The following is a 27,893-nucleotide window of genomic DNA, read 5'->3' on the forward strand; positions in this document are numbered from 1 at the left end:
ACGGTTTTTGAATAATACCACGAATTAGTACTATCATTCCTTTGTTAATTGACACCAATATAATAAAATATAACAAAACACGCGAGGAGTTATTTGGCGATAATACGCACAACAAGTGAAATTTTACAAATTCGAAAACACACACGATAAGATGGGACAGTTTAAAATCATTGTTAATTATGATTAAGTTTCAGTAAGCCTCGGATCATACCCTTCAGTTTTTCAAACAGAGATCCTAGCAATTAACATGGTTACCAAGGAACTGCTGTATGATGGTACTGATAGTAAATCTGTCGACATTTATAGCGACAGCCAGGCTGGGATTAATGCTCTGTCGAACCTTAGAAACAACAGCCTACTCGTACGTGATACTTGGTATGCCTTACAACAACTGGCAACTAGAAATCACGTACGACTACACTGGATACCTGGTCATTCAGACCATTTGGGGAACGAGCTTGCTGACAAGCTAGCTCGTGATGGTTCCAGTAACACATTCTATGGCCCAGAGCCAGGTTTACCTATCCCCACTAGCCGATGTAAATCGGATCTGGCTCTTTGGGTCCTAGCCAAACACCAAGAAGAATGGACAAAACATGACGGCTGCAGGCAGACGAAGGAGTATGGGAGAAACATTAGCAGGTGTTTTTGCGAACAACTCCTGAAGCTGCCAAGGCAAACGTTACGCTCCATTCTTCAAGTGATAACAGGGCATGGCATGTTTGCCAGTCATCTGCATAAACTTTTAAAAAGTGAGAGTCCCATCTGCCCTGTCTGTGGCGAGGAAGATGAGACATCCTTTCATTATGTTGGCATATGTTCAGCATATGCGAACGCAAGACGGGAGCATCTAAACTTGACCGAGCTGTCAAGGGAAAATCTCCCATCCATTACCATTAAAGCCCTTGTCGCCTACCTTCGGGGAAGCGCCAGGCTCCTTAAACTGGGAAGGTCCATGGAGTAGCACCCCGGGTGTTAGGGTAATGGGTCAATTATGGCCTAAATCCTAGGACCCATGGCGTGCCACGCCCACATGGAATAGAATAGAATAATTATGATTAATAAGTGTATTTATAAATAGGAATATACGTAAATAACACGAAATAATACTGTACGCTTAAAAAAAACACTGAGATATAAGCATGAAGAAAATAGGTAGGGGTCAATATGACTTAAATTTGAGATAAAAGGAACAAAAAACATCGGTTTAACGTTATATAGATGAAGTTTAGATGGTAAAGAAATTAGCACAGCCTGTTAAATTATACCGTAGGTTAACTACAAGTTGCAGAATACTGCTAATGTAAATACAATTCAATTTAGAGTCCCATCTTCCCCCACATTGTAGTTTTGTATGTTTTCATTGCCAAACTTTAAAAGATTTGCTTTTAATTAAATAATTTGTACATCAGGGGTTATTCAACTATAAAATACTGATATAATAAAAAAGATAATATTTTAAAATATAGTACAATGGGGGAAGATGGGACACTTAAGCACATATTGCCTAATATTTTCAAAATCAAAATAGATGACGGTTTTTGGGTAATACCACGAATTAGTACTATTATTCCTTTATTAATTGACACCAATTTAATAAAATATAATAAAACACACGAGGAGTTATTAAGCGATTCGCACAACAGGTTAAATTTTACAAATTCGAAAACACGCAGGATAAGATTAAAACAGTTTAAAATCGTTGTTGATTTCGATTATTAAGTGTATTTATAAATAGAAATACACGTAAATAACACGAAATAATACTGTACGCTTTGAAAATTAAGTCTAAACATTCTTTTTCTGTCCCTACTGCTATAGTTTTTAACATGTTACATATACATTATATTATTGCATAACAATTGGTATTGTTTGAACGACAATGGGAAATGTTCGAACATAAACGAATAAATATTGTATCCAACAAGTGTATATGAACTTTTAATAACAGAAAATTGATTATAACTATTGATAAAGTTTTTATTTTTGCTACAAATTGGGTATGACTACTAGGTTTTTGGTACAAGCCATTTCTCATAAATTATCACCAAGTGCAAATGACCAAATTTCGAATATATTTTCAAAATATTATCTTTTTTATTATATCTAGTAAATTACATAAAAACTTGGGCTTAAAAACAAATTTAAAAGTTGAAAAATATAAAAATCATGTGTTATTTGTTTTCTGTAACAAAAAAGTCAAAAATAGAATTAGAAGCGGTTGATTTGTGACATTTTAGTTATTTAATGCGGCTAAATTTATATATTTTTTCCCAAAAAATGTTAGGTTAGGTTAATAAAAGCTGCGTTACACCTTCCCACAAAAGGAAAACACAAACAAAACCTAACAAGTTCGTTTATATCCATTGCCAAAGTCACCGCTTTTGCTCTATTTTGGAAACACAAAGACGGCAGTTGGACCACTCGGTGTTTATACGACTCTGCTTTTAGCCTACCACGATTTAACAAGTATTTAAAATTTTTAGCACCTTACCTGAGTCCGTATATATAAACATGTTTATCTACGGACACTGCACCATACTACTTCGCATTTTTAAATGTTTAAAAAATATTGTTTCTATTTAAGTAGGGTGGGGGAAGATGGGACACTTTGTCGTACGAGACTCTTTTTTAATTTTCTTTTTACGGACCCCCATTTAATGATAATAAAAAGATGATAATTTATAAGAAGTGGCTTGTGCCAAAAACAGAGTAGTAATACCCAATTTGTAGCAAAAATAAAAACTTTATCAATAGTTATAATAAATTTTCTGTTATTACAAGTTCATATACATTTGTGGGATACAATATTTATCTATTGATGTTCGAACATCACCCATTGTCGTTCTAACATGGCGCCCTCTATAACTTATTTCTTGCCCTACTGCTATAGCTATAGAGGGCGCCATGCGTTCTAACAATACCAATTGTTATGCAATAATATAATGTATAATATGATGGATATAACGAGCTATATAGCTGCGCAGAAGTTAAAATGGTTATACGAGCTTTTTAACCCAGCCTCACAATCAACATGGAAAGCTATTGAAACCCTAATACCAGAATCTTACTTATGGGAGGCAATCAAATCAAATTTACCGAACAACCACGCGCTAATAACCAATGCTTCTCTGTTTAACTTTGGGATGATCGACTCTCCAAACTATGTTTTCTGCAATACGGAAACAAACTCCCTTGTTCACATGTTTACGAAATATAAAATGATTCAAAGTTTCTGGGAAAATATTAATGAATGGATTGTTGCAAAATTCAGAAAACCGTTAATAATCACTGATGATATTAAAGTGTTTGGTATACAACATGAGCAATCGCCGAATCTGATTAATTGTATATTACTTGGTGTACGTTTTTATATTTATCGCTGTAAAGTTCAGAAGCATCTACCAAACGTGGACTCTTGTATTGATTATATAAATGAAATTAGAAAAACCGAAAAAGCAATTGCTATGAAAAGTTTCCTTTAGCTGAGCACCTCGCTAAATGGTCGTCCATGTAAAATTAATGGCGTTTACTTTTGTAATGTTTAGTGTGTGTAAAGTATTTGTTAGAGTGTTTCATTTCAGTCGCTCGCTGTGTGTGTATTTATTTAATAATAATAAAAAAAAAATAATAATATAATGTATAGTAACATGTTAAAAACTATAGCAGTAGGTTAAGAAAAAGAATGTTTAGACTTAATTTTCACAGCGTACAGTATATATCGTGTTATTTACATATATTCCTATTTATAAATACACTTATTAATCAAAATTAACAATGATTTTAAACTGTCCCATCTTATCCTGTGTGTTTTCGAATTTGTAAAATTAATATATATGGATATAAGTTTTGATTTTGATATTTTTACAAAAAAACTCTCTTGGGTTTAAATACCTGCTGTAGTGCAATTTGAAGTTTTTTGGTACAGATTAAACATAAATAGTGCTATAGTCTGTTATACACTGATGTACACTTTTCAAAAATACACATAACTCAACATGAATAATTTTCCATCGCCCTACTTTGGTGTTTTGGGTAAAAAAACTGTATACCCTTATATTTATAGTTTTTAAATGTTTGCCTATATTACTTTATAAAATCAAATAGCAAGAACTTAGTACATTACCTCCAGTTTGGGCTTGTTTTGTCTTTCCTTTTCTTGGCTGGCCATCTTTTGAGCTATGTGCACCAGATGGTTCCAGACAAGTATCCAACATTATGTAAAATGTAATCAAGAGATTTTACAGTTTATGCAATTTTGAAAAGCGGTTGTTGATACAAATCTAGTTTGTCAATGGTATACAACTTGATAAAAGAAAAGAGAATCAATAAAACTTTGCATCTTGTTAAGTTTGGTGGCAGAGTGGTTGGCGCGCCTGTAATCTAGGTTCAGGGCTCGCCGCTGCTGTTATTGAAGGCGTGTGTTTTGGTAAGTCATCTGACGCCAGTTGTTTCACCCACGGGTCATTGGTGGGTTGTCTAAATTATAAGCCATACACAAAATACAATCACCTAACAGAGTAACGGTTAGTCACATATACGTGGAAACTTATAAGCGGCACGACTCACCAGGTGAAAACAAAACATAACACCCGTGTTATAACGACTCTTGTTTTTTCCACCACTCGAGCAAGCTACATACATTTATTGATTTATTCATATACCAGAACTTTCCAAGCTCTCACCAAAAAAATCGGTAGAGTATTCTTTGCTTTCACTAAGCTGACTTCATTTTAAACTTAGCGCCATCATTGTAGTTAAATCATATTTTATAGAGGGCACCATGGGTCTACCCAAAGTTAGTATAGACCAAGTTAGGAAACGGCGGACTCTAGTTTTGGCGTTTGGACTGAATGGTCGCAATGCCTCAGTCTAGTTACGCTGCAAAAGTTTCTGCGCCCTCTCTGATGAGAAGAGCTGCATGTTTGGCAGTAAGAACGATAAATATAATGGTAGAGGAAGAGCTCTGTAAGCTAGTTAAGGAAGTTGATTTCGCACTCGAAAAGCTTGTTGGTATTGCAAGCAAAAAAGGTAATTTGGTGGATTTTACTTGTAAGGATCGAGCAGGAGCCATTGAACTGACGGACAAATTGTCAAAACATGGCAGCATCAAGGCTGTCCGCCTGTATGAAAGCACCAAAACAAGAGTTGCCATCGGTTGGGTTCCAATACCTATGGAAAATGAAGCTATAAAGAAGTTCGTCGAAACACATTTTTGTAAAGTGGACTACATCTACAGCAAAAAGAATAAGCTTGGCCTCTTATCGGGATTAAGGATTCTGAACATCGAAACAAAAGATATAAAAGAAAACCCAATACCGTCCTACATTAACATTGATGGATTTGAATGTTATGTGTCATATACCGGCCAATCCATTACCTGTAAATACTGCCAAAAGCCAGGTCACAAGCAAGCAGAGTGCCCTGTCAGAACAAAGGACTACCCTTCATTATCGCAACAGGCCGAAGGCGGAAACGACACGAATTCCAACCAGAACTAACGACAGACAAAAACATGTTCCAGTGCATTCAGTGTGATTCGCTCTCAATTGCATGTAATTGTGGAACATTGAACGAAGTACCGGCACGGCGGCACCACAAGACAGTAAGAAATGCGCCAACCCAAGATGCGAACACAGGATTTTCACATGTAGTTGCGGGATTGTTAAACCAGCTCTCGTTGGAGCTAACGAACGACACAAATGCAAATGCGGATTTGAATTTGAACAACTGACAGACTCCCACTGCACTCCACAATCATAATGCTTCTAAAGTTATTCTCACAAAACGTATGTATGTCGGCTACACGATACACTAAAACGGAAAGCAATATTTAACTTCTTTAAGCGGAAAAAAGTGGATATACTGTTTCTCCAGGAAACCTACAGTACGCAAGTAACCCAGACCCCTTGGAGGTTGGATTGGCAGGGGGGAACCTTTATGGCACACGGAACAAACAGAAGCGGAGGGGTCGCCATCCTGTTTAATACAACACTCAGTTACTCAATTCATTCGTCATCCAGACGGACGATTCCTACTCGTCGATATGTCGACTCAAAACACACGAATCCTACTGGCCAGTATTTACGGACCTAATGTAGATAGACCCGAATTCTTCGATCGTTGCGGGGCGTCAAGCACAAGCAAAACAAACTCACGCAGGACCATCTTGGCGAACATGGAACATCTTGGTCTACAAGACATCTTCCGAATAAAAAATACAGACTGTCGCAAATATTCAAGAGTGCAGGTTAACCCTTTTGCAGCAAGTCGAATCGACTACTTTCTTATTTCAGACGACCTTCTTCAAGCAACAGTTACAGCAGATATAAAACCGAGTATAAAATCAGATCATTCCGCAATCCTGCTCGAGGTTAGTCTGATCGGCCAAAACCTCGGACCGGGTTACTGGAAGCTGAACACCACGCTCCTCAAGGACAATGACTTCGTCAAACTTACAAAATCAGCCATCGCAGAGTACATTCGTTTTAACGATATAGAAAACGTAAATCCTGCTACTACTTGGGATGCTTTAAAGTGCGTCGTCCGGGGTAGCTGTATTAAATATTCGGCTTACAAAAAAGCCAAGAAAATCCAAGAAGAGATCGCAATAGAAAAAGAAATCGACCATTTAGATAAAAAATAACGTCCGGTGACCATACAGAAACCACATTCAACAGACGGGGCACACTCTTAAGCTGTCTTAAGGCTTTTGAATTTGGACATCTCATAACAGCAATGATAAAGCGTTCTGTCAAAACTCAAGATGTCGAATAAGCAACAATAAATATTTATCAGGAACTTTTGACATAAGTAGAGGTGTTCGACAAGGCGACCCTCTATCACCCTCGTTATTCCTGTTGGGCATCGAGTGCCTTGCACGGCTGATAAAAATACGAGACTCGGATCGGTGGAATCGACGTACACGGACATCCTCTAAAAGTCTCCCTGCTTGCTGACGACACAATGCTATTTCTGGACGGGAAGCAACAGAGCTTCGACTCTCTGTTCACATTGTTACACGCATTCGGTCCGATATTAGGCTGCACGATCAACATGAAGAAATCACATGCGTTCAATTTAGGAAGTCTGCGAACATCGAGAATACGCCCGTACGAACATATGGGTCTACAGTGGCCCCAAGACTACATCACATACCTCGGAGTACGCATTTCGATCAACCAGCTAAAGAACACAAACGAACTTTATCTACTGAACATTCCTCTGCTACTCGAAACACTGAAAGTAGTTCTAAATATTTGGTCCGGTAGAAGTCTCACTCTTTATGGAAAGGTTACAGTCATAAACAGTCTTGTTGTCCCCATCCTGTCCTACAAAAGTTAGTGTATTGCCCATCATCTATTCAAAAAGTTTTTTTACAACGGTGAATACAATGCTATTTCGTTTCCTGTGGAATTCTCGATGGGAGAGAGTTCGTCGAAATGTACTGTGCAACGACTCAGCCCAAGGTGGTATACGCATGATTGACGTTGAAGCTTACATGATAGCCATCTGGATGCGCAATCTATCGAAGTTCCTGAATCCGTCTATCACAACTCCCTGGACAGCTATCGAACGCCAAACAGTAAATGAAAACACAATCGTTGCATACCCCAACTCAATTCTCACCTCAAGGAATAAAGCGTTAACCTCTGTTATTCCATTTAAAACACTCCGATGCTGCTTGGAAACCTGCAAGAAAAGTTTAATGCTCGACAAGCCGACTACCTTCTATACACACCATTATGGCTACAAAAGCAAATAAAGTTTCGCAACAAACCGCTGTTCATCAAGTCATTTGTAGATGCCGGAATCTTTTCGTTTAGCCAACTTTTAAGCCAAGATGACGAATACATTGATTTTGACACACTGTGCACGTCGCATGGAATTAACCCTTGCCGAGATTTATTTCTTTGGCACAAAGAACTACTAGTGTAACGAGAATTTTTCGTTAGGGAAGTTCAGGCACCCTGCTTTAACGGCCTACCGCTAGACCTACTCACAATCCCACTGAATATATAATATGCGTTTTAATTGAAGGCGATAAAAGCTATATAGTTGTACACGTATAAAACTTGCTGAAGCTACAACGAAATATAAAACTTGCTAAAGAAGCAACGGAAAGTCAGCATACAGAGCATCTAAAAACAGTTGTAAACGGTAAGAAACCCGAGAGAGGACCGGCCACGTTCTCGCTTTTTCAAGCGGCCGCGCCTCGGCATGCCTGCAGCCGCTCACGTGACACAATATACGCCGGCAATTACGGGAGAAGGAATATGAGAAAAAACAATCAGTAGAAACACGTGAAAGAACTCAAAAGAAACACAAAACGGAGAAAACACATTAACTGTATACAGTGAGGTGATTTTGACGTTACACTCCCAAACCTAAAATTGCTACCCGCTCCTGCGGTAGTAGCCTTATAACGTGTCTCAAGTGAAAGTGGGAAAATGATACACAGGGTTCAGCAGGCTGACCAAAGCAGTATAGCATACTGTACAAAAAGTGTAAACAAACTATAAAATAAACCGTGGGGCGATGCAAAACCACATAAACAAACAGCGCACTAAAAAAATAAACCGTGAGTGTCCTTTAAAAAGTGTTTAAATATCCCATTCTCCCTCGGGATAGAACCGCGTCCTTTTGCAGGAGCGTTGGAGATGGGCTCTGTCTGTCGATGTGTTGTTATCTGCATCGAGACGGTTCTCTCCCACTGGTGGCTGGACGTTCGCCCCAGACGATCCGGTGGGCCTCATCGGAGCGCTGGACAATACCGTGACGGGGGCGTACATATCTCCGTCGTTCGTCTCAATCTCATCTTCTGTCGCCGTTGCGTCGTGCTCTTGCTCCCGGACCTCCGTGTTATTCAATCTGCAATTTTTTAAACGGTTAAAATGTATTGTCTGTATGTTCCCGGCTTCATCTCGGATAATATAATTAACATCGCCCTTCCTTCCTAACACTGTATGGGGCCCTTTATACGGCAAATGGAACTTCCTACATTTTCCTTCTGGTACGGCCGGGTTGTTCAGTAAAACCGTATCTCCGATTTCAAACGTTGTACCATGTTGTTTCTTGTTGTATTGTTTCTCCATGCGCAAACGCTGCCGTGTAAGCGTTTCACGTGCGACTTCTTCTGCCAACATCAGACGGTTACGAAGGCCTTCCAGTTGTGTACCGGAATACGAAGGTTCGTGATCATGCGTTGGTACCTTTGTAATCAGATCTGCTGGTAACCGCAGTGTCCGACCGGTAAGTAGATAATGTGGCGAAAACCCGGTGCTGTCGTGTCGGCTCGCATTATAAGATGCCACCACTGCCGAGAGTGCTTCATCCCACCGTCGTTCGTCGCGCTGGACGTAATTTCTCAACATAGCTATTATCGTTCGATTGTTTCTTTCGACTCCACCATTCCCTTCGGGATGGTAACTTGTTGTCCGGCTACGTTTGCTGCCCATCAGCTGTAGCAGTTCCGCGAACAGTTGACTCTCAAAGTTGCCACCTCTGTCGGAATGAACAACTTCAGGAACTCCGTGCACCGTAAACCAACGGTGGAAAAGCAAACTTGCAGTCTCAGCTGCTGTTTGGCGCCTCATAGGCCAAGCCCGGACGTACTTTGTGAATAAATCACACGCTACCAGAATGTATTGATATCCTCCCTTCGTCATCGTCAGCGGACCGAGCACGTCGATTTCGATTCGTTGCATGGCTCTACTCTCGTCTGATGGTTTCAACGGGGCACGCATCCTTTGAGTTGGTTTCTTGTTTACAGCGCATTGGAAGCACCTCCGACAATACGTGTCGACTGCCTCCCTCCAAGCTGGCCAATAAAACTTCTCTTCTACTTTCGCCGTTGTTTTTCCGATGCCGAGGTGGGCTCCCCCAAGTGGCTGGTCATGTAGTGACGCGATCACTGTTTGCACCAAACTCTCCGGTACTAGAACTCGCTCTATCTCTCCACCGGGTTGGGTTGTAGTATTTGACAGGATATACATGACGTCATTGTGAAGAAGTAACTTGTTAAATAAAGCCCAGTAGTGTCGTACTGACAAGCTAGCGCTTTTCACTTTCTTATAAGCTGGACGCACGCCGCGGTTAAGCCATTGCCAAACAATCGCCAGATCAGGATCTTCCGTCTGTGCCGCGTGCATTTCATCGTTGGAATATCCAAGTTGTTGTTGTAAGTTGATATTATCAACCCTCAGTGGTTGGTATGTGACTTCGATGTGCTCATCTTTGTTGACTTTGTACGAGCATTCTTCTTGTTCCCCTCCTTCCAATCTGCTCAAGGCGTCGGCATTTGCGTGTTTGTTACCCGGACGATGGAGAAGCTCGAAGTTGTACTCGGCCAGATGTTCGACCCATCTTGCGCATTGACCGTAAAGTTCACGAGACTTCCAGAGCCACCTTAGAGATGCGTGATCAGTTCTTAAAAGGAATCTAGAACCGAGTAAATAACAGCGATACAGTTTAGTAGCAAAAATCACCGCTAACAGTTCCTTCCGTGTCGTAGAGTAATGCCTCTCCGCTTTAGTGAGCGTTCTGCTTCCGTATGCGATTACGTGTTCCTTGCCGTCGAAGACTTGGCCCAACACACAACCAATCGCAGCGTCTGATGCATCCGTGTCCAATAAGAATGGCTTCTTAAAATCTGGGTACTGCAAAACTGGAGCGGTGGTTAAGAAATGTTTTAATGTGGTGAATGCTGTTTGGCAGTCATCGTTCCAGGAAAACCTTTTGTTTTTTTTCTGTGAGTTTGTGAAGTGGGGCGGCTACTTTAGCGTAATTTTTAACGATTTTCCTGTAATATGATGTAAGGCCCACAAATTGTCTTACGTGCTTCACACTCTTTGGAACCGGCCATTCCGTAACTGAGCGTACTTTTTCGGGATCGCAAGATATTCCGTCCTTGGACACGACATGTCCCAGAAAATTTACCTTTCTCTGAAAATGGAACATTTTGTAGGTTTTAGTGTCAAACCAGCGGAGACTATACGAAAAAGTACATCACCCAGCTTTTTCAAGTGTTCCTCGAACGTTTGGGCATATATAATGATGTCGTCTAAATAGGCAAGGACTCCTTGCCACTCGGTCCCACTTAAAACAATTCTCATTAATCTTTGAAAGCTACCGGCAGCGTTGCAAAGGCCCATGGGCATTACATTGAACTCGAACAACCCCATGTGGCTGTTTTTTTCACGCGAATCTGCTGATATAGGGATTTGCCAGTAACCGGACTTAAGGTCGAGCGTAGAAAAATATGCCGAACCGGCAATCTCGTCCAAACTTTCATCCACCCGAGGGATGGGATAACTATCGCGTTTGGTTAACTCGTTAACGTGCCGATAATCTACACAAAACCTAGTCTCACTGGACTTCTTTTTCACCAGTACGATCGCGCTTGACCAGGGTGAAGTAGAGGGTCGTATTAACTTTTGACTCAACATTCCTTGCACGATCTGTTCGACTTGTTTTTTTCCATGGTGTCCCGTCCTCCTATGGGCTTGTCGAACAGGCTTGGCACTTCCGGTGTCGATCGTGTGTTCTACCAGATCAGTGGAACCCAAATCAGCCTGATTAGTAGAAAAAGCTTTAGTATAGTTTTTAAGCATGCTCCACACCTGATTTTTTTGTTTGGGGGTGATCGCGTCTCCGAGAGTGACACCTTCAACGATGGCGTTCCAGTGGGCGTCGACCTCTTTAGTACCCGTCCTACGCTCCACCGACAAACTTTCCACCTTTGTTGTGGAGGTGAATTGCTTGCAACACGTGCAGTTGGAAGATAAGTTGGAGTTACCTAGTATCACACACGTTCCTGGGATTACGCGATTTATGTTTCCCATGGCAGAAACTGGGGTAGCGGAAGCGATACGTACGCCGTTTGTCAATTGCACGTTCTCGTCTGTCAGGTTAGCAAGGCGAATGCTTGCGCGGTTGTTCTTGCAAGTTGTTACGCAGTTGGCTGATAAAATATCAAACTTTTCCGAAAAATTCTCAATGCGTTCGATAAAAACCGGCATACCGGGTACAATATCTTCATTAGGTACATGCCAGACTTTACAAGATACACGTACCTCGGTGTGACCGGGAACAATCAAATCCTCCGTCAAGCAAATGTCCGTTTGATTGGGAAGGAACGGTTTCGATAGCAGTGGGATGGAGCAATCCCCGATCGATAAAGTTTGAGCATCGTAACACAACCGGCATTGTTGGTCTTGCAAGAAATCCAATCCCAACATGAAATTGTGTGTAATATCTGTAGCAATGTAAACATTTAGGTCCAAAGTTTTACTGCCCACTGTAATGGGTAATATTGCGGTGCCGGTTACGTTCAGGCTATTCCCATTTGCTCCAACGAATCGATTACCGGGAGGAATGGGTAGTAGCCGAGTAGGGTTGAGATTGTCTCGGGACCAAACCTCAAACGACTCTTGCTTCATTATGCAAATGTCAGCGCCTGTGTCGACAAGTGCGCACATCGGCGTAGCACCCAACAAAATATTAACAAAACGCTTTCGATCGCTAAATCGAGTTTGGCCTATACTTGAAAAGTCTGACGTTTCCGGGGATCTTTAAGGTTGAAAACTTTGTCGGGTTTCGAAGCGTTATTCGACATCATGATTGGTGGTCTGGAAATATTAAAACGAGTGGTTTCGTTGTTGTTACGGATTGTTTGGTCCCTGGTTTTGGTTGTTTTATCCTTACTCACACACTCTGCCCGTACGTGACCCATTCGACCACAATTAAAACACTTACGATTATTGAAGTTGCCGTGACGATTGTATGTATTTCGGTTTGGCCATCTTGGTCCGTGATCATTCCCATACGTTTGTCGTGATGCTGATCGTACTTCCAAACGCTGCTATTTTACTTGATCAAGGTCTGAGCGTAGCTTGGCCAAGACATTCCCGATGTCGGTGGACTTCTTTATCGACTCTCGTTCCATTTCACTTAGCTTTGTAAGGATGACGGATAATTCATTTCGGTGGTCTGCCGTCGTCATACTCGTTGCACGATCGACAGGCATTGCCTCAAGCGACGTACTAGAATTGTCGTTCGTTAAAACAACTTGGGCAGCGAGCCAAAATTCCCGCGCATAATCCAACTTTTGTGGTATTGTTTGCGCTAGCTGCCTATCATGGAGTCCGTTAATAAGTGCGAGATACATGATCTCGTCTTTTGCGGGGCTTTCTTCTGGATAAGCAAGGTCTCCCATAGCCTTCACTGAATATACGAAATCTTTATTGCTCTCGCGCGCGTCTTGCCTCCGGTTGAACAGTTCGTTTCGGCGAATGGCTAACATGCTCTTGTCTGACTTAGCGTTACGTGCCCGCAGCAGGATAGTCTCCAGCGACAAGGAAAACACGCTTTTATCCTTGCCTTGAATTTGCCAGCGAAGATCCGCGTCTATCGCAGTCAAGAACATAATATGACGTCGCACGTCTTCGGTCGCTTTGACGCTCTCACAATACGAGGTAAGTACGTTAATAAAATCGTCGATATTTTGGGTTGGATTAAACGTGGGAGGAGACATTAAAAAGTTAAAAGACATAGCGAAGGCGCAACAAAAAGAAGGTTAATATAAAATCAGCGAAGCTCTCTCTCGCAGTAAAATTGTGAGTTATAAAGCGATAGCAGGGTCCTGGCAGGATCGCCAATTTGTAACGAGAATTTTTCGTTAGGGAAGTTCAGGCACCCTGCTTTAACGGCCTACCGCTAGACCTACTCACAATCCCACTGAATATATAATATGCGTTTTAATTGAAGGCGATAAAAGCTATAGGCTATAGTTGTACACGTATAAAACTTGCTGAAGCTACAACGAAATATAAAGAGCATCTAAAAACAGTTGTAAACGGTAAGAAACCCGAGAGAGGACCGGCCACGTTCTCGCTTTTTCAAGCGGCCGCGCCTCGGCATGCCTGCAGCCGCTCACGTGACACAATATACGCCGGCAATTACGGGAGAAGGAATGTGAGAAAAACAATCAGCAGAAACACGTGAAAGAACTCAAAAGAAACACAAAACGGAGAAAACACATTAACTGAATACAGTGAGGTGATTTTGACGTTACACTAGCCGCTATACCTTTAACTGTACGCCACAGCCCGAGAACCTTACCGCCACAAACCTCAACTGCAGAACGATTAGATTGCTTGAGATCTGCCCAAAGCAAACAACTGTATGAACGATGCCGTGCGGCAAAACACGAAGAGCCGACTAATAAACAACAAGCATGGGGCGCTGACCTCGAGCAGCGGGACGTACCTGAATGGGAAATGCAGTACACGTGCCTTTTCCGTTGCACACAAGAAAACAAATTAAGGGCGATGCAATATAAAATAAATATGCGAGCTCTCGTTACCAACCAACTTCTTTCCTCCCTCGGCATTACCCAAAACGAAATGTGTAGTTTTTGTAATAACGCCCCTGAAACCATTATGCACCTGTTCGCCACTTGTAACGAAGTATCACATTTTTGGAATAATGTAGAATCCTGGCTTAACTCTGTGACCCGTCTAAACACACAATTAACTGTAGTCGAAAAGTTATTTGGTTTACCGTACACCGCCGGCAAAATGAATGTATTTGCAAACTGTATTCTTATGTGTGCCCGATTTTTAATTTATCGCTCCAAAGTTTCATCAACACCCCCGCCAAATATCAATCTCTTCCTTCGATATATAAACGAAGTCAAAACCACCGAACTTTATATCGCCAAATCCAAAAACAAAATTTCTGTACATAACGCGAAATGGTCTTTCTGTTGAAGTGCATGTTTGCGCAACTTTTGTTACCTCAATCGTTTTCCAATAAAAAAAATAAATAATATAATGTATAGGTAACATGTTAAAAGCTATAGCAGTAGGGCAAGAAAAAGAATGTTTTAACTTAATTTTCAAAGCGTACAGTATTATTTCGTGTTATTTATGCATATTCCTATTTATAAGTACACTTATTAATAAAAATTAACAATGATTTCAAACTGTCCCATCTTATCCTGTGTGTTTTCGAATTTGTAAAATTTCACTTGTTGTGCGGATAGTTAAATAACTCTTCCTGTGTTTAATTATATTGGTGTCAATTAATAAAGGAATGATAGTACTAATTCGTGGTATTACCCAAAAACCGTCATCTATTTTAATTTTGGAAATATTTGGCAATGTGTGCTTAAGTGTCCTATCTTTCCCCGTTGTACTATATTTTTTTAATGTTTAAAAAGAGTAATCGGCACACGTTTTATAAAGTCGTGATAATACTTTTAAATATTTTTTTAACATAATTTTTTTGATTATCAGTAAATTGGGGTCCGTAAAAAAATTTAAAATAAAGTCTCTTCCGACAAAGTATCCCATCTTCCCCCATCCTACTAAATTTCTGTTTTTTTTGTCACAAAATTAAAATTAATTTTAGGAAACAAAATCAAACTTATTACGAATTATTTCTTCTTATTTTTATTTATTTACGAGATTGGTGATTCAAAAATGGCCAATTAGAAAATTTCGACAGTTTTAATATTATTCAACGAGCATCTTATTATTACACATTTTTTAGCCAAGAGATGAGACCACCTATAAGCACATATTGCCAAATATTTCCAAAATCAAAAAAGATGACGGTTTTTGGGTAATACCACGAATTAGTACTATCATTCCTTCTTCAATTGACAACAACTTAATAAAATATAATAAAACACACGAGGAGTTATTTAGCGATCCGCACAACAGGTGAAATTTTACAAAATCGAAAATACACAGGATAAGATGGGACAGTTTAAAATCATTGTTAATTTTGATTAATAAGTGTATTTATAAATGGGAATATACGTAAATACCTCGAAATCATACTGTACGCTTTGAAAATTAGGTCTAAACATTCTTTTCCTTGCCCTACTGCTATAGTTTTTAACATGTTATCTAGAATTTCGTTTGACAAGTGTCCTATCTTCCCACACCCTACTATACGAATAGTGGCCTACGCAAAAACGAACTATTATTGTAAGGTTAGAAAATCAAATTTAAACATTCTGCCTTGTCACACTGCTATAGTAGCATTTAACCGAAGAAGAGAGGTGTGGAAGACGGGACGTTAAAATATCTATTTATGGGTACACATTTGATAATAGAACAAACATATGTTACAATATTCTTACAGTTCAACAACGTGGTTTATTATCGGTTATGGAGAACAGACAAAGATTTTGTTTCTCCAGTTTTAGTGCTGGTCGCCCCATAAGGTTTACGAAGAGAAATCTTACATCTTTTACACGACCCAGAACTGGAGTTATTTTAAGATTTCTTGAGCAATAGCTACTCGTGTTTGCTTTGAATCAAATTAGCGGAAGACGTTAGAGGTTAGACAATTGTGCGGATGGTGGTGCATTTTGTGTTCTCGCCGTAAACCAACACTGGACGGCCGCATCTTTCGCTTGTGCAGATTAGTCAATAATTTCACTCTTTTCTACCGTTTCTTAAAAACATCGGTCTTCACTGGGTTAATAAAGGTTGGTTCTTTGTCGTCAATATGTGATTTTGAGTTAATGGTTTAGGGCTGCCGAACGGATTCCTGGCGTCGACGTCTCATCGTTCAGTTGTATACTCGTTTCAACAAACTACACAGGTACGACAACACTTGTTCATAATATCACGTTATCACCTCAACGCATTCATATTTTTTAGTTTGGTAACGAAATTAATTGTTGAAGTTCCAAAAAAACACTTGTCCACTAGTATTCCCTCTATATGTCTAACGTCATTTTAAAATTTCTAGGCTATAAATATATAATGCAAGATTAGCAAACAACACATCTACATTGAAATATATTACAAACAAAATGTCAGCATAAGTATTTCTTCATTATAAATGTACACTCACAGAAGTTTTAGTCTATTAGTACTATAAAACATAAACTTTGGCCTTCATTATAAAATTAAGGGATGAACTCAATAAACTTCAAGGCAGTGCATTCTGCTTACACTCAACCTTCCGGTAGCAAATTACCAATGAAGTTTCGGTATGCTAATTTGCAGCATAGAATGTTCCAGAAATTTAGTATTACTTCTTAAAATAACCAATTCTTCGAAAGTAACGGACTAACATGGGAACAGTTACCACAGTCAAACTGATTCGGAGCGGCATTATAACCTGAATAATATTACATACTGTTTGTGTTGTTTTGTTTAAAATAATGCAATACCAGTGGCACAAAATAAAGCCGAAGCATGTGTCTTATTGTTTCTTATATATTTACTGCAGAAGTTGTGTGTCCTTACCTTTACAACACTTCTTTAAACTAGGTAAACACCAGATTATACTGACTCGACATATTTTTAAACCTAATGTTAAACACAAAACTGACTTTTTTATAAAGAAAATGATACAGCAGGTACCAGTAAGACATAATGAACATTTTAATATAAAAAAGTTAAAAAATTTAACTAATAAGTAAAAAAGTACTGAGTAAGCATATTATGTAGCTATGTTCAATTGAAAATCAAAACATAATAAAGTCTATGTTTTACAATATTTTTTTTATATTCTTAAAGAAGAAGCATTCATTATACCAAATCAGAAATAAAATGTGAATTTTCTTTAATATTTTAGAACCTAGAAACGATCAAATTAAAGTGAGATTATTTCTTAAGGGAAATCCCATGCATTGCGCCACTGCCATTTTTTTTCTCCAGCTGTTAAATTTGCGGTTTATAATCTCATTTTTTCAAAAGCTGTTTCTTATTTTTAAACTTTGATGGTACGTTTAGATCAAATTTGAGCATATCTATCCATACACAAATTTTGATTTTTGAGGTTACTAGTTCACAATCAAAATTGAATTTTACCTTGTGTAATGTGTAAGCTATCAACAGGTTGGATGCTCCACCTAATGTTGATGACAATTCAATTCCCATCTTTCCGAATATAGCTACAACATCAATGCCACTGTAACATAATTTACCCATTAGTATAATGCATAATATTTTAATTAAAAAATATTAAAAGCATTTAACCTTGAAACAAGCAAATAGAAAAACCCCAACGAAGTCAGAGAAAGAACAATGTGTACTACACCGGCAAATCCTCCATATTGGGCAATAAGTAACTTGAGCTGCTCTGGTTTAGTTTGGTCTGTTACTTTGTTACTTGATGCATCATTACTCTTGTTGTGGTCTTTGTTGAAGAACCTTTGAACTGTATTGAAATAAGTATAACATACAGGTTAGCGATAGAGGGTCCTACATCATTCATCTGATTAAAATAATTCTGACATATACCAATGTTGCTCCACTTACAATCTATTTTTCCAGCTGCAACTGATTTAACCTTCAAGGATGTGTTACGTTTGTTCCAATCATGTTTTACAGTCATAGAACTAAACTGCCTGCTGAACAACTTGTTGTTCTCTTTTGCATTAACTGTTGATAAAGACAAGCTTCCAAACGCTTTTGAATCGAGTGTAAGAGGAATTAAATAACGCCCCGTTAAACATTTGCAACTTAACGCTAAAGAACTGGCAGTTCTAAGCAGTAATTTGGTTGACATTTTTGGCTGCTTGTGAGGAATCCTCCCCCCTTGCCTATAGAAAAAACGAGAGACTAAAAAAGGAAAATCATTAGACCGTAACGGTATTTCCCCATAAAAATCATATACTAATAAATATATCAAATATTATTCACAGAAATAAAAAAGAGTAGAACGCGCAACTGCCCAAAACCGTGATATATTCTTTTTTCTATTCACGTGACCGCCAACTCCGTCCCCATTTCCTTTGGTCTCCATTATAAAAGATAGGCGCATAGTATTTTTGGAAGGTTTTAGCTGTTTATTTTAAAAACTACACCAACTACTCAAGTTTATTAGGCCAGTTTAGTTATTTAGCAGGTTAACGCTTACAGTTTACCCAAAGAGATTAAAACCAATGAGTGGAAACTCTGACGTAACAATGGGAAATTTGCTAATTTGTTTCGTACCCCGTCACGCTTCAATGCATCACGAAAAAGTCAAAAATATCGGTAACTAGGTACAATATAACGCATTTGAAGTCAACATATATATACATAGAAGAATTTCTAGTCGATATATTTAGTGATTGATAACGGAATTTTATTCGATGGCGAATGTTTGCTGCTTACCGAACTGTTTAAATAAGGATCCGCTGCCATTATTTTGTGTACCGACCAAACGATGGTCCAAAAAGAATATGTTTGAGTGGGCCGATAAATTTTGAAAAGTTAATCCGTGGACACTGCGCGGATTAACATATTAACGATCTCTTTAAACGAGATTCAGTAAGGATTTGCGAGAGTTATTTCCTTTCGTTCCATCTCTCATCCAATTGTTTTGTATACCACGGAGAAGCATTTACTTGAGCTAAAATTTAGTCAAGAACATTATTGGACATATCTTCTATTCTTCGTTTTACTGTTGCAGCTGATGGTGAAATTTAATTCATTTTTTTGCTCATGATAGACACAACCTCACTCATTGCTGGTATTAAAATTTGCACTTTGGTAAGAGGCGACATGAGAAGTAAACTGCCAATAGGTAAATGCCTTCATGACATTGGTTTGTGATGCAAGAGATTGCAACCTACGTTCAAAAAACTCGCCTTGTTATACAAACCATTTTTGCTATTTTTTGCTGCCACGTTTGTATTATAATAATTTATGCTTTGTAGCTGAATATATCTAACTGTACAGAAAACTATAAGTGACCCGAGTTTAATTAGTTTGGCTGCAAAACTTTGCTGTTCGGTCATAATTTTTAACATGACGACACAAAGGTTTTACCGTAACGCATCCCGCAAGCTGAAAATATACAGTAATGGTTGCGATCTGGAACAAAAACATTATTTTAATATTTTTTCAAAATCATTTTTGTAATGTCACTGTATTTATAGTCAGTTGTGGCGACCCCGGAATACGTTCAGGCGACCCCATTCCTGTACTACTACACTTATCAGAAAACAAAATTTGTCGAACAATTTTCTGGTTAAGTCTAAACTTTTGTGTTTAAAAAACGTCCGGCGCCGTGGCGTAGTGGTTAGCGCGCCTGTCTCTACCCCAGAGGTAATGGGTTCAAGGCTCGTCGCTGCTACCATTGTGGGCGTATGTGTCCTTGAGCAAGACACTTAACGGCAATTGCTCCAACCCAGTGGTCACTAATGGGTTGTCCAAATTATCAGCCACATACAAAAAAGATTTACCCACAAAGTAACATACTTGGTAACTCGTAAGCTGGCACGAGGTGCACACCCGTGTTATAACGACTGTCGTTTTCCGGCCACGCGAGGATAAAGTAAGTTACATTCATTCAAATAAATCAGGTATAACGCTAATCCCTTTGGCTAATCCCATCTTTGGTAAATTTAAAAACAATGAGTTTCCAGATGCTTTCTCAGTAAAACTTGTAACAAAGTAATCTGCACTAGATAGTGAACCTAAACTGCCGCCAACTTCGAGCCACCACTCCTGAACACCACGTTTACTAAATAAACCCTTGTCACCATGCTATAGCATTACGCATAAAATTCTTTAGGCATACTATAATCGCACGCAAATTAAAGCAACTTTCCGTTGTATTTTCTGCACGGCTCGTTGCCACATATAATCCCGTCCTGCTTCGTCTTCAAAAATTCAACATAAACCACCATATTCGACTCAACAAAAACAGTTAAAGGCACGAATTCCACCGCCACTATGCTAAATTTCAATCCTGCAGCGCCTTCGAGGTAAGTTTAAGGTGCAAATTGTATAAGACCGTTAATGTAGCTCATTATTAAGCAAGTTTTATTAAACCTCTTCGTATAAACCAGCCCTTTCTCGTGATGCACTGGACCGTGACGGAGGACGAAACTAAAATGTATGTGATTGATAGGATTTGATGACGTAACAAGCGGCTAGTTTCCACTCATTGGTTTTAATCTCTTTGCTTAATCTATTATAGATATTTATAAAAATCATTATGCACACGATCATATATAGCTCGAATTTTGATGATATTGTTTCAAGTTTAAATAACTTGGAAGCTTTATTGTCAACAATTTAACAAAACATTTTGTGCATCTGAAGTGAACTGTTTATCAAACATTTTAAATCACATTATTTACATAGAATTAAGCATATGCTTCATGGAAAATAAAGTAAGAGCATTTTTTGTAAAATATACGAGCGTTTTTAAAGTTTAAGTAAACTTAATCTTATTACAGTCATTGCATAATACATTACCATGTCGAAAACATTGCATCACAAGGAAAAGTGCAAAGGAGAGTTAACGTAGCCATTATCATTGCCATTTATGTGAGTGGGTTATTGGAAGAAATGCTACACTTGCAGACCACTTATTAAGTTGCAGAAAAGTTGCTATAATATTTTTTTTCGATTAAACCTAATGTTTCCTATGGTTAAATATCCACAGCAATGCTATGGATTTAATTGTGTCCAAGGTTACCATACACTCTATACTTTTAAGATTTGTCTGTATGTTTTGCTTATGCGCAATTATAGTTTTACTTCTTTTTAGGGGAACATTTTTTTTCATTAGGCGCCAAGTTTGGAAAAATTTTAGGTGCCTAACGTAACGTCATAATTAAACTAAGCGCCATAGGCATCGCTTATCAGTATCGGGGTATTGTTAACCACTCTACTAAAAGGAGGGAAGTCGGGAAAATTCCGTTACTAAAAGGAGGGAAGGAAGCAAAGTGGAAGGACGGAAGGAAACAATAATTCCTTTGCTTAAACCCCATAGGCAGAGCGAGGGACGGAAGGAAACTATTTTTTACCCAAAATAAGTGGAGGGACGGTAGGAAAACTGGTAGAGGGACAGATTTCCCTACCGTCCCTCCACTTATTTGAGGTAAAAAATAGTTTCCCTCTGTCCCTCCGCCCATGGGGTTTAAGCAAAGGAAATATTGTTTCCCTCCGTCCTTCCATTTTGCTTCCTTCCCTCCTTTTAGTAACGGTATTTTCCCTCCTTCCCTCCTTTTAGTACTCCGTTTCCTTCCGTTCCTCTGTCCCTCCGTTGTCCCCCAATGAATACTTTGTAAGTGCTTAAACATAACGTTATACTGCTCCGATTTAGTGATTGGTATGTGGCCGCTGGACAGCTTAAGCGTTATTACCTCGGTATCTAACGTGTTTCAAAATTCATGACTTCCGCATCTCTGGGAGTCGGCGCCAGTGCATGTAGATATCGTTGTGTTAGAACAAATTACTTATTATCGGAAATCTTATTTTATTTTCTGTCCTTATGTTCTTAAAACTTCAGAGCTATGGTAACCCCGGAAAGATTTTTTGGAGTGATTTTATTGCATTGTAAAATTTAACTTAATGGATTAAGTGGTGGATCCCAAACTGTTTCGAAACTTATAAAAATATTTGAATGCAGTGCTTGCTCATTATATCTTGTTTAGTTTATCATAGATTAAAATGACACTATACAGGAATATTGGCCAAATCGATCTTGTACTGCAGATTCTCATATCCGCATCAAGTATTGTGTACCAATTCACCACGAACAGTGATGTCGAACTGAAGAGTCAACGCAGTGTTTCACAATTAACATGCATTACTGAATTCGAACGCAAGCACAATCAGGATTACTCGATATGCGAATGTGGCAGATTAACGCTTTTGCATGTCATGAATGGCTTGCATGGTACACAGCAGACAATTCTCTAGTAGCGCGTTCACCATGTTAACGGCGGTTACCAACCATCTCAAAATATGTTATGTCTATAGCTTTCTTGTACTACAATGTAGGAACATGTACAGATGGATTCCGAGCGAGAACTAAGTGCCAACTATAAAGTTATAAATTTATTTTGTATAGATCTTGGTATTTATTGAGTTCATGTAAATGCATATACTTTCTAGGTCTTACAACCTTTAGATTGTAGCGCAAAGTCTAGATGGCACGTATTCAGCCCTAGCACCAGCATAAGTTTGCCAGTATAACATTGCTGTCGTTGTATTATGTGTGTTGTGTCTATCGCCCTTACACCGCCAAACTGAAAAAATAAAATATATTTAGATCATTTAAGAATGATCTCTGACATCTGTCAATGTGGATTTAAATACGAAATTTGGCAGGACCGGAAAAAATAGTGGCAGGACCGGGGAGAAAACTGACAGGACCGAGGAAAAAATGGCAGGACTGAGGAAAAAATAGTGGCAGGATTTGAAAAAAAGTGGCAGAACCGGGAAAAAAAATAGGAAAAAAAGTGGCAGGGCCGGGAAAAAAAAGTGGCAGGACCGGGAAAAAAAGTGGCATGACCGGGGTAAAAAAGTGGCAGGACGTACCGGCCGCGCTTCTGTAACGACCTCACCTCAAAGAATGGCTCTGTAGATTCGTAGGTATGATCATATACTATTATGTAAACTAAGCTGATTGCTGCTAGTCTTAATCGCCAACGTAAAGTACCCTGTTAAAACACACTGTACGCCGAAAACCAGTCAAAATATTAATTTACTCCTCATTAATTCCTAGATTTAATATTATATAACAAGGTTTATATTAGAAATTATATTTCAAATGTTAAAACAACCGCTATACGTGTTTTCTAGCTTTGTATCGCTTACAAGAACTAAATAAACACATGCCGACCATGCATTTGTATAGGCGATTCACGCTCTGTGGGCTACGTAATGGCGGACACGAGCGCCGTTTCCTAACTTGGTCTATACTAACTTTGGGTTACTATAGTTACAGTTGACATTAAAATTTTTTTTTAATCTTTGTGTAGGTTGCTTGTGACAATTGTGGTAAGTGGTACCACATTCGATGTTTAGGAGTACCAAAGAAACGTTTACAAATGCGTAAATAACAATGGACATGTGCATTTTGTTTTATTTGTAAATTGTAATCATGTGCATTTTATTAGTGGACCTAATCAATTAGTGTTAAGTAGCATTTTATATGATTCTTTTCTTTAATAAAATACATACAGTCATTTGTACTGATTTTATTGTATCTGTGACCACAGATTAGCACAATGTGCAGGTCGCACATTTAAATGTGCACATTGCAAGCGATGTGAGCACAATGTGCAGGTCACACATTTTCGAGCGATGAGAGCACAATGTGCAGGTCGCACATTTAAATGTGTACATTTTCATCGAGCACATTTTTTCGCACATTGAGCAAAAAAATCTCGCAACCTCGTCTCTATTTCGGCTCTATCAACAGCACCTGCGCATAAGAACGTCCGGTTTGCTTGGTCGTTCGCGTGCCAATCCTCTTTTGACCAGTTAAAGGGCCTAAACACACCCCATGTCACTTTTATTTTTTTATGGTAAATTCATAAAGCGACTGTTTTATTGATTCCAAAAATACTTTGCTTATTAAAATTGGTCCAGTATAGGCGTAGATATTCGTCCTCAAACAGTGATCTCTAGCGCTATCCTTTATTTTATTACGAGCTTCGTGATTGTGACGTAGGAACGTACTAGTCACGTGACTGATTCATTCGTAAATGCGAAACCTGCGTTTTTTTGTGCTTTTTTGCGAGCGCCCACGCTTCAACAATTTTGTGACGTGGTTTGTCACGTGGGTAGTACACTTCTCAATTTTTTCGCAAGTTTTCACCCTAGACACTTACCCTGTTTACATGACGGTTTAAGTCGGATCCGAATCCGACTCATTGATCCGCTACTCTCGTTTTCGGCGAAGAGAAAAAGGCGAGTCGGATTGAAGCCGACCGATCCTCAATCCGCTCAGACTAGTGGTTTACGGGTCGGATTTAGCGCTCGAGTTGGATTGAACAATCGGAAATGTTGTTGTTCAGGACTTGTTATACAGTTAACGTAGTGTTTTTGCACCGAATATTGTAGTAGCAGTGTGCGTGTACATCTGGCAACAAATTCCCATGAATTAACATGACAAATTAATTAAATTTTACCAGACAAATGCAGATTTTGCTGTTTGAAATAGGTAAAACCAGCTTTTGGTGTAGTGAGGAATCCTCCCCCCCTTGCCTAGAGAAAAACGAGAGACTAAAAAAGGAAAAAAGAAAATCATTAGACCGTAACGGTATTTCCCAATAAAAGTCATATACTAATAAATATTTCATATATTATTAAATATCCCGGGTTATGGTACACCTGGAGCAGCAATCTTGGTGTCGTTGGAAAGAAGAAGCGACACTTCAATTACGCATCAAAAAATATATTAAATAATTAAACTACTTTTAGTTGAGTGGGCCGTCAAACTTTATCAAAGTTTGACACGCGATAAAATAAAAAAATCGTCAATAAAAATTAACAAAACTTTGACACACGTTGATGTATAGCAACATGCAGAACATATTAAAAAATTGAAGTAATACCGCCCCTAGTTTTTACTTTATTATTATTTTCGCAACCCCCACTTTTAGCCTATTATTCATAGACCGATTCCATCGTCAACGGCTCACCCAACTAAAAGTACTTTAATTATTTAATATATTTTTTGATACGTAATTGGAGTGTCGCTTCTTCTTTCCAACGACACCAAGATTTATATTTTAGCCTTACTATAACTCGAGATATTAAATTTCAAAAAGAAGTAGTTTCTTTCATTCGGCGGGGGGGAGTAGACTTCACTAGGTGCAGCGACGATGGAATCTCGGTCTATGAATAATACGCTGAAAGTGGGGGTTGCGAAAGTATTAATAAAGTAAAAACTAGGGGCGGTATTACTTCAATTTTTCAATATGTTCTGCATGTTGAATGAATGAATGAATGAATGTAACTTACTTTATCCTCGCGTGGCCGGAAAACGACAGTCGTTATCACACGGGTTTAACACCTCGTGCCAGCTTACGAGTTACCATGTATGTTACTTTGTGGGTAATTATTTTTTTGGGATTTTTTCTTTTTTTTTATGTATTTCTGATAATTTAGACAACCCATTAGTAACCACTGGGTTGGAGCAATTGCCGTTAAGTGTCTTGCCCAACGACACATACGCCCACAATGGTAGCAGCATCGAGCCTTGAACCCATTACCTCTGGGTTACAGGCAGGCGCGCTAACCACTATACCACGGCGCCGGACACTATACCACGGCGCCGGATGTTGCTATACATCAACGTGTGTCAAAGTTTTGTTAATTTTTATTGGCGATTTTTTTTATTTTATAGCGTGTCAAACTTTGATAAAGTTTGACGGCTCACTCAACTAAAAGTAGTTTAATTATTTAATATATTTTTTGATGCGTAATTGAAGTGTCGCTTCTTCTTTCCAACGACACCAAGATTGCTGCTCCAGGTGTACCATAACCCGGGATATTTAATAATATATGAAATATTTATTAGTATATGATTTTTATGGGGAAATACCACCCAACTAAAAGTACTTTGATTATTTAATATATTTTTTGATACGTAATTGCAGAGTCGCTTCTTCTTTCCAACGACACCAAGATTGCTGTATATCAGTGGTTCCCAAACTTTTTTTTCACCCGGCGCCACTTGAGCTATTCAAAATGTTTGCGGCGCACTTAGCCAAAGGTCTTAGAAATAAAAACGCATTTTTACAGTTTTATCGTGTATTTTAAGATTAGGCTCGTTTAAGCATATGAAACTTAAGCATATGAAAAGTGTTGTACCACAGTCTGGACATGATTATTGCAAACCGAAAGAAATAATTGGCATTGTTACGTAATATACAAATCTACTGTACAGATAGAAATGCGAAAACAAACTTTTTAAATTTTATTATTGAACAAACACGTTGGATTTTTATATAAAACAACAATTTATATTGCAATAAAATATTAATACAAATCAATTATCTCGACCATGCTAAATTGGAAATGTTTCTGCAAATTTTCACGGCGCACTTGACGAGTTGCGTCGGCGCACTAGTGCGCCGCGGCGCCCACTTTGGGAACCGCGGCTGTATATGATATATTTATTAGTATATGATTTTTATGGGGAAATACCGTTACGGTCTAATGATTTTCTTTTTTTCCATTTTTAGTCTCTCGTTTTTTCTCTAGGCAAGGGAAGGGGGGGAGGATTCCTCACTAGCACCCAGCTTTTTATAGTCTACAAGCAAAATGTGTGCTACTGAAGAATTTTCCAACCACACGCGTATTGCCTAATCTGTAACGATACCTAAATATAGTACCACAATGTTGTTGGGAGCGTTCTTCACCAGTACTTCAAATTTTACTACCCTATAGACTATAGAGGAGATAGACCACCATTATTTGCAAGGGCACTTGCTTGTACATGTACCAGTCAAGTAACACAATAATCAGAGTAGTAGTTTACAGTCAAACTGCTTTTTCTATTATGAATTGTCTTGGAGGATTGTTCAACACATTTGGCAGCAAAAGAACAACAAAAGTTATGCATTGAATTCAAAATGGTAGAGTGACTGAAGTGATGGAAGATTAAATAATGCAGATGAGAAAAAGGTTAGTATGCCTGGATGGACTTTAGTGCATTCATTAAAACTTACACTTATATTTCAGGAACCATCAACACCACGAGAACAACATCTTGTGAAACAGGAAGAATGAAGTTTTACTGATGATGGTTTAACAAGCTAATATGTTTATGTTTTATTATGATCGATTATGCGACAGAAACGCTGCTTTATTTAATAATGTCAGAGCTTTATTGCTACTTCGTTCGAAAAACATCATTAAAACAGTGTTTGTGATGTAAAAGCCATTCTGACTTCTTTGTCAAAGTGTATTTGGTTGTCTGTATAAAGTATGTGGTATGATACCCAAACTTTTATGTCTGAATAAACTTCTGTTTTGTGCAGATTAACATGTGGCTTTACTGTTCTGTATATTTTGCTTTTGTTAATAATTTATTGTTGCAGTACCTACTACCAATAAATTAAACAAATAAAACCATTCATTTGACACATGTCATACTTGTTAAAAGCATAGGACCAAAAC

General features: G+C 38.6%; 4 protein-coding genes and 1 long non-coding RNA gene across 5 annotated transcripts; 3 read left to right on the top strand and 2 right to left on the bottom strand.

The window, feature by feature from the left end:
- The first annotated feature begins 247 nt into the window (after window positions 1–247).
- On the top strand, window positions 248–964 carry LOC149741799 (uncharacterized). Its single transcript, XM_089887783.1, has one exon. It carries the CDS (start codon window positions 248–250, stop codon window positions 962–964), a length of 717 nt encoding a protein of 238 aa, XP_089743909.1.
- Window positions 965–4,699: 3,735 nt separating this feature from the next.
- On the top strand, window positions 4,700–5,579 carry LOC149741800 (uncharacterized). The gene has a single exon (XM_089877031.1). The coding sequence runs from the start codon at window positions 4,854–4,856 to the stop codon at window positions 5,499–5,501; it is 648 nt and encodes a 215-aa protein (XP_089733157.1). The 5' UTR covers window positions 4,700–4,853; the 3' UTR covers window positions 5,502–5,579.
- Window positions 5,580–12,862: 7,283 nt separating this feature from the next.
- LOC149741801 (uncharacterized) lies at window positions 12,863–13,552 on the bottom strand. Its single transcript, XM_089877007.1, has one exon. The coding sequence runs from the start codon at window positions 13,550–13,552 to the stop codon at window positions 12,863–12,865; it is 690 nt and encodes a 229-aa protein (XP_089733133.1).
- Window positions 13,553–16,807: 3,255 nt separating this feature from the next.
- LOC149741802 (uncharacterized) lies at window positions 16,808–18,596 on the bottom strand. The gene is made up of 4 exons (XM_089877043.1): window positions 18,291–18,596; window positions 18,009–18,189; window positions 17,841–17,940; window positions 16,808–17,145 (listed from the first exon to the last, which is right to left on the bottom strand). Exons 1-4 carry the CDS (start codon window positions 18,538–18,540, stop codon window positions 17,056–17,058), a joined length of 621 nt encoding a protein of 206 aa, XP_089733169.1. The 5' UTR covers window positions 18,541–18,596; the 3' UTR covers window positions 16,808–17,055.
- A 4,526-nt stretch (window positions 18,597–23,122) lies between these two features.
- On the top strand, window positions 23,123–27,848 carry LOC149741803 (uncharacterized). The gene is made up of 3 exons (XR_016384944.1): window positions 23,123–23,351; window positions 23,741–27,398; window positions 27,456–27,848. It is a non-coding gene; the product is annotated as an uncharacterized LOC149741803 (long non-coding RNA).
- Window positions 27,849–27,893: the final 45 nt, after the last annotated feature.

This window comes from Ciona robusta, chromosome 1, assembly GCF_009617815.1.
Source record: "Ciona robusta chromosome 1, ASM961781v2".
Taxonomy (NCBI): domain Eukaryota; kingdom Metazoa; phylum Chordata; class Ascidiacea; order Phlebobranchia; family Cionidae; genus Ciona; species Ciona robusta.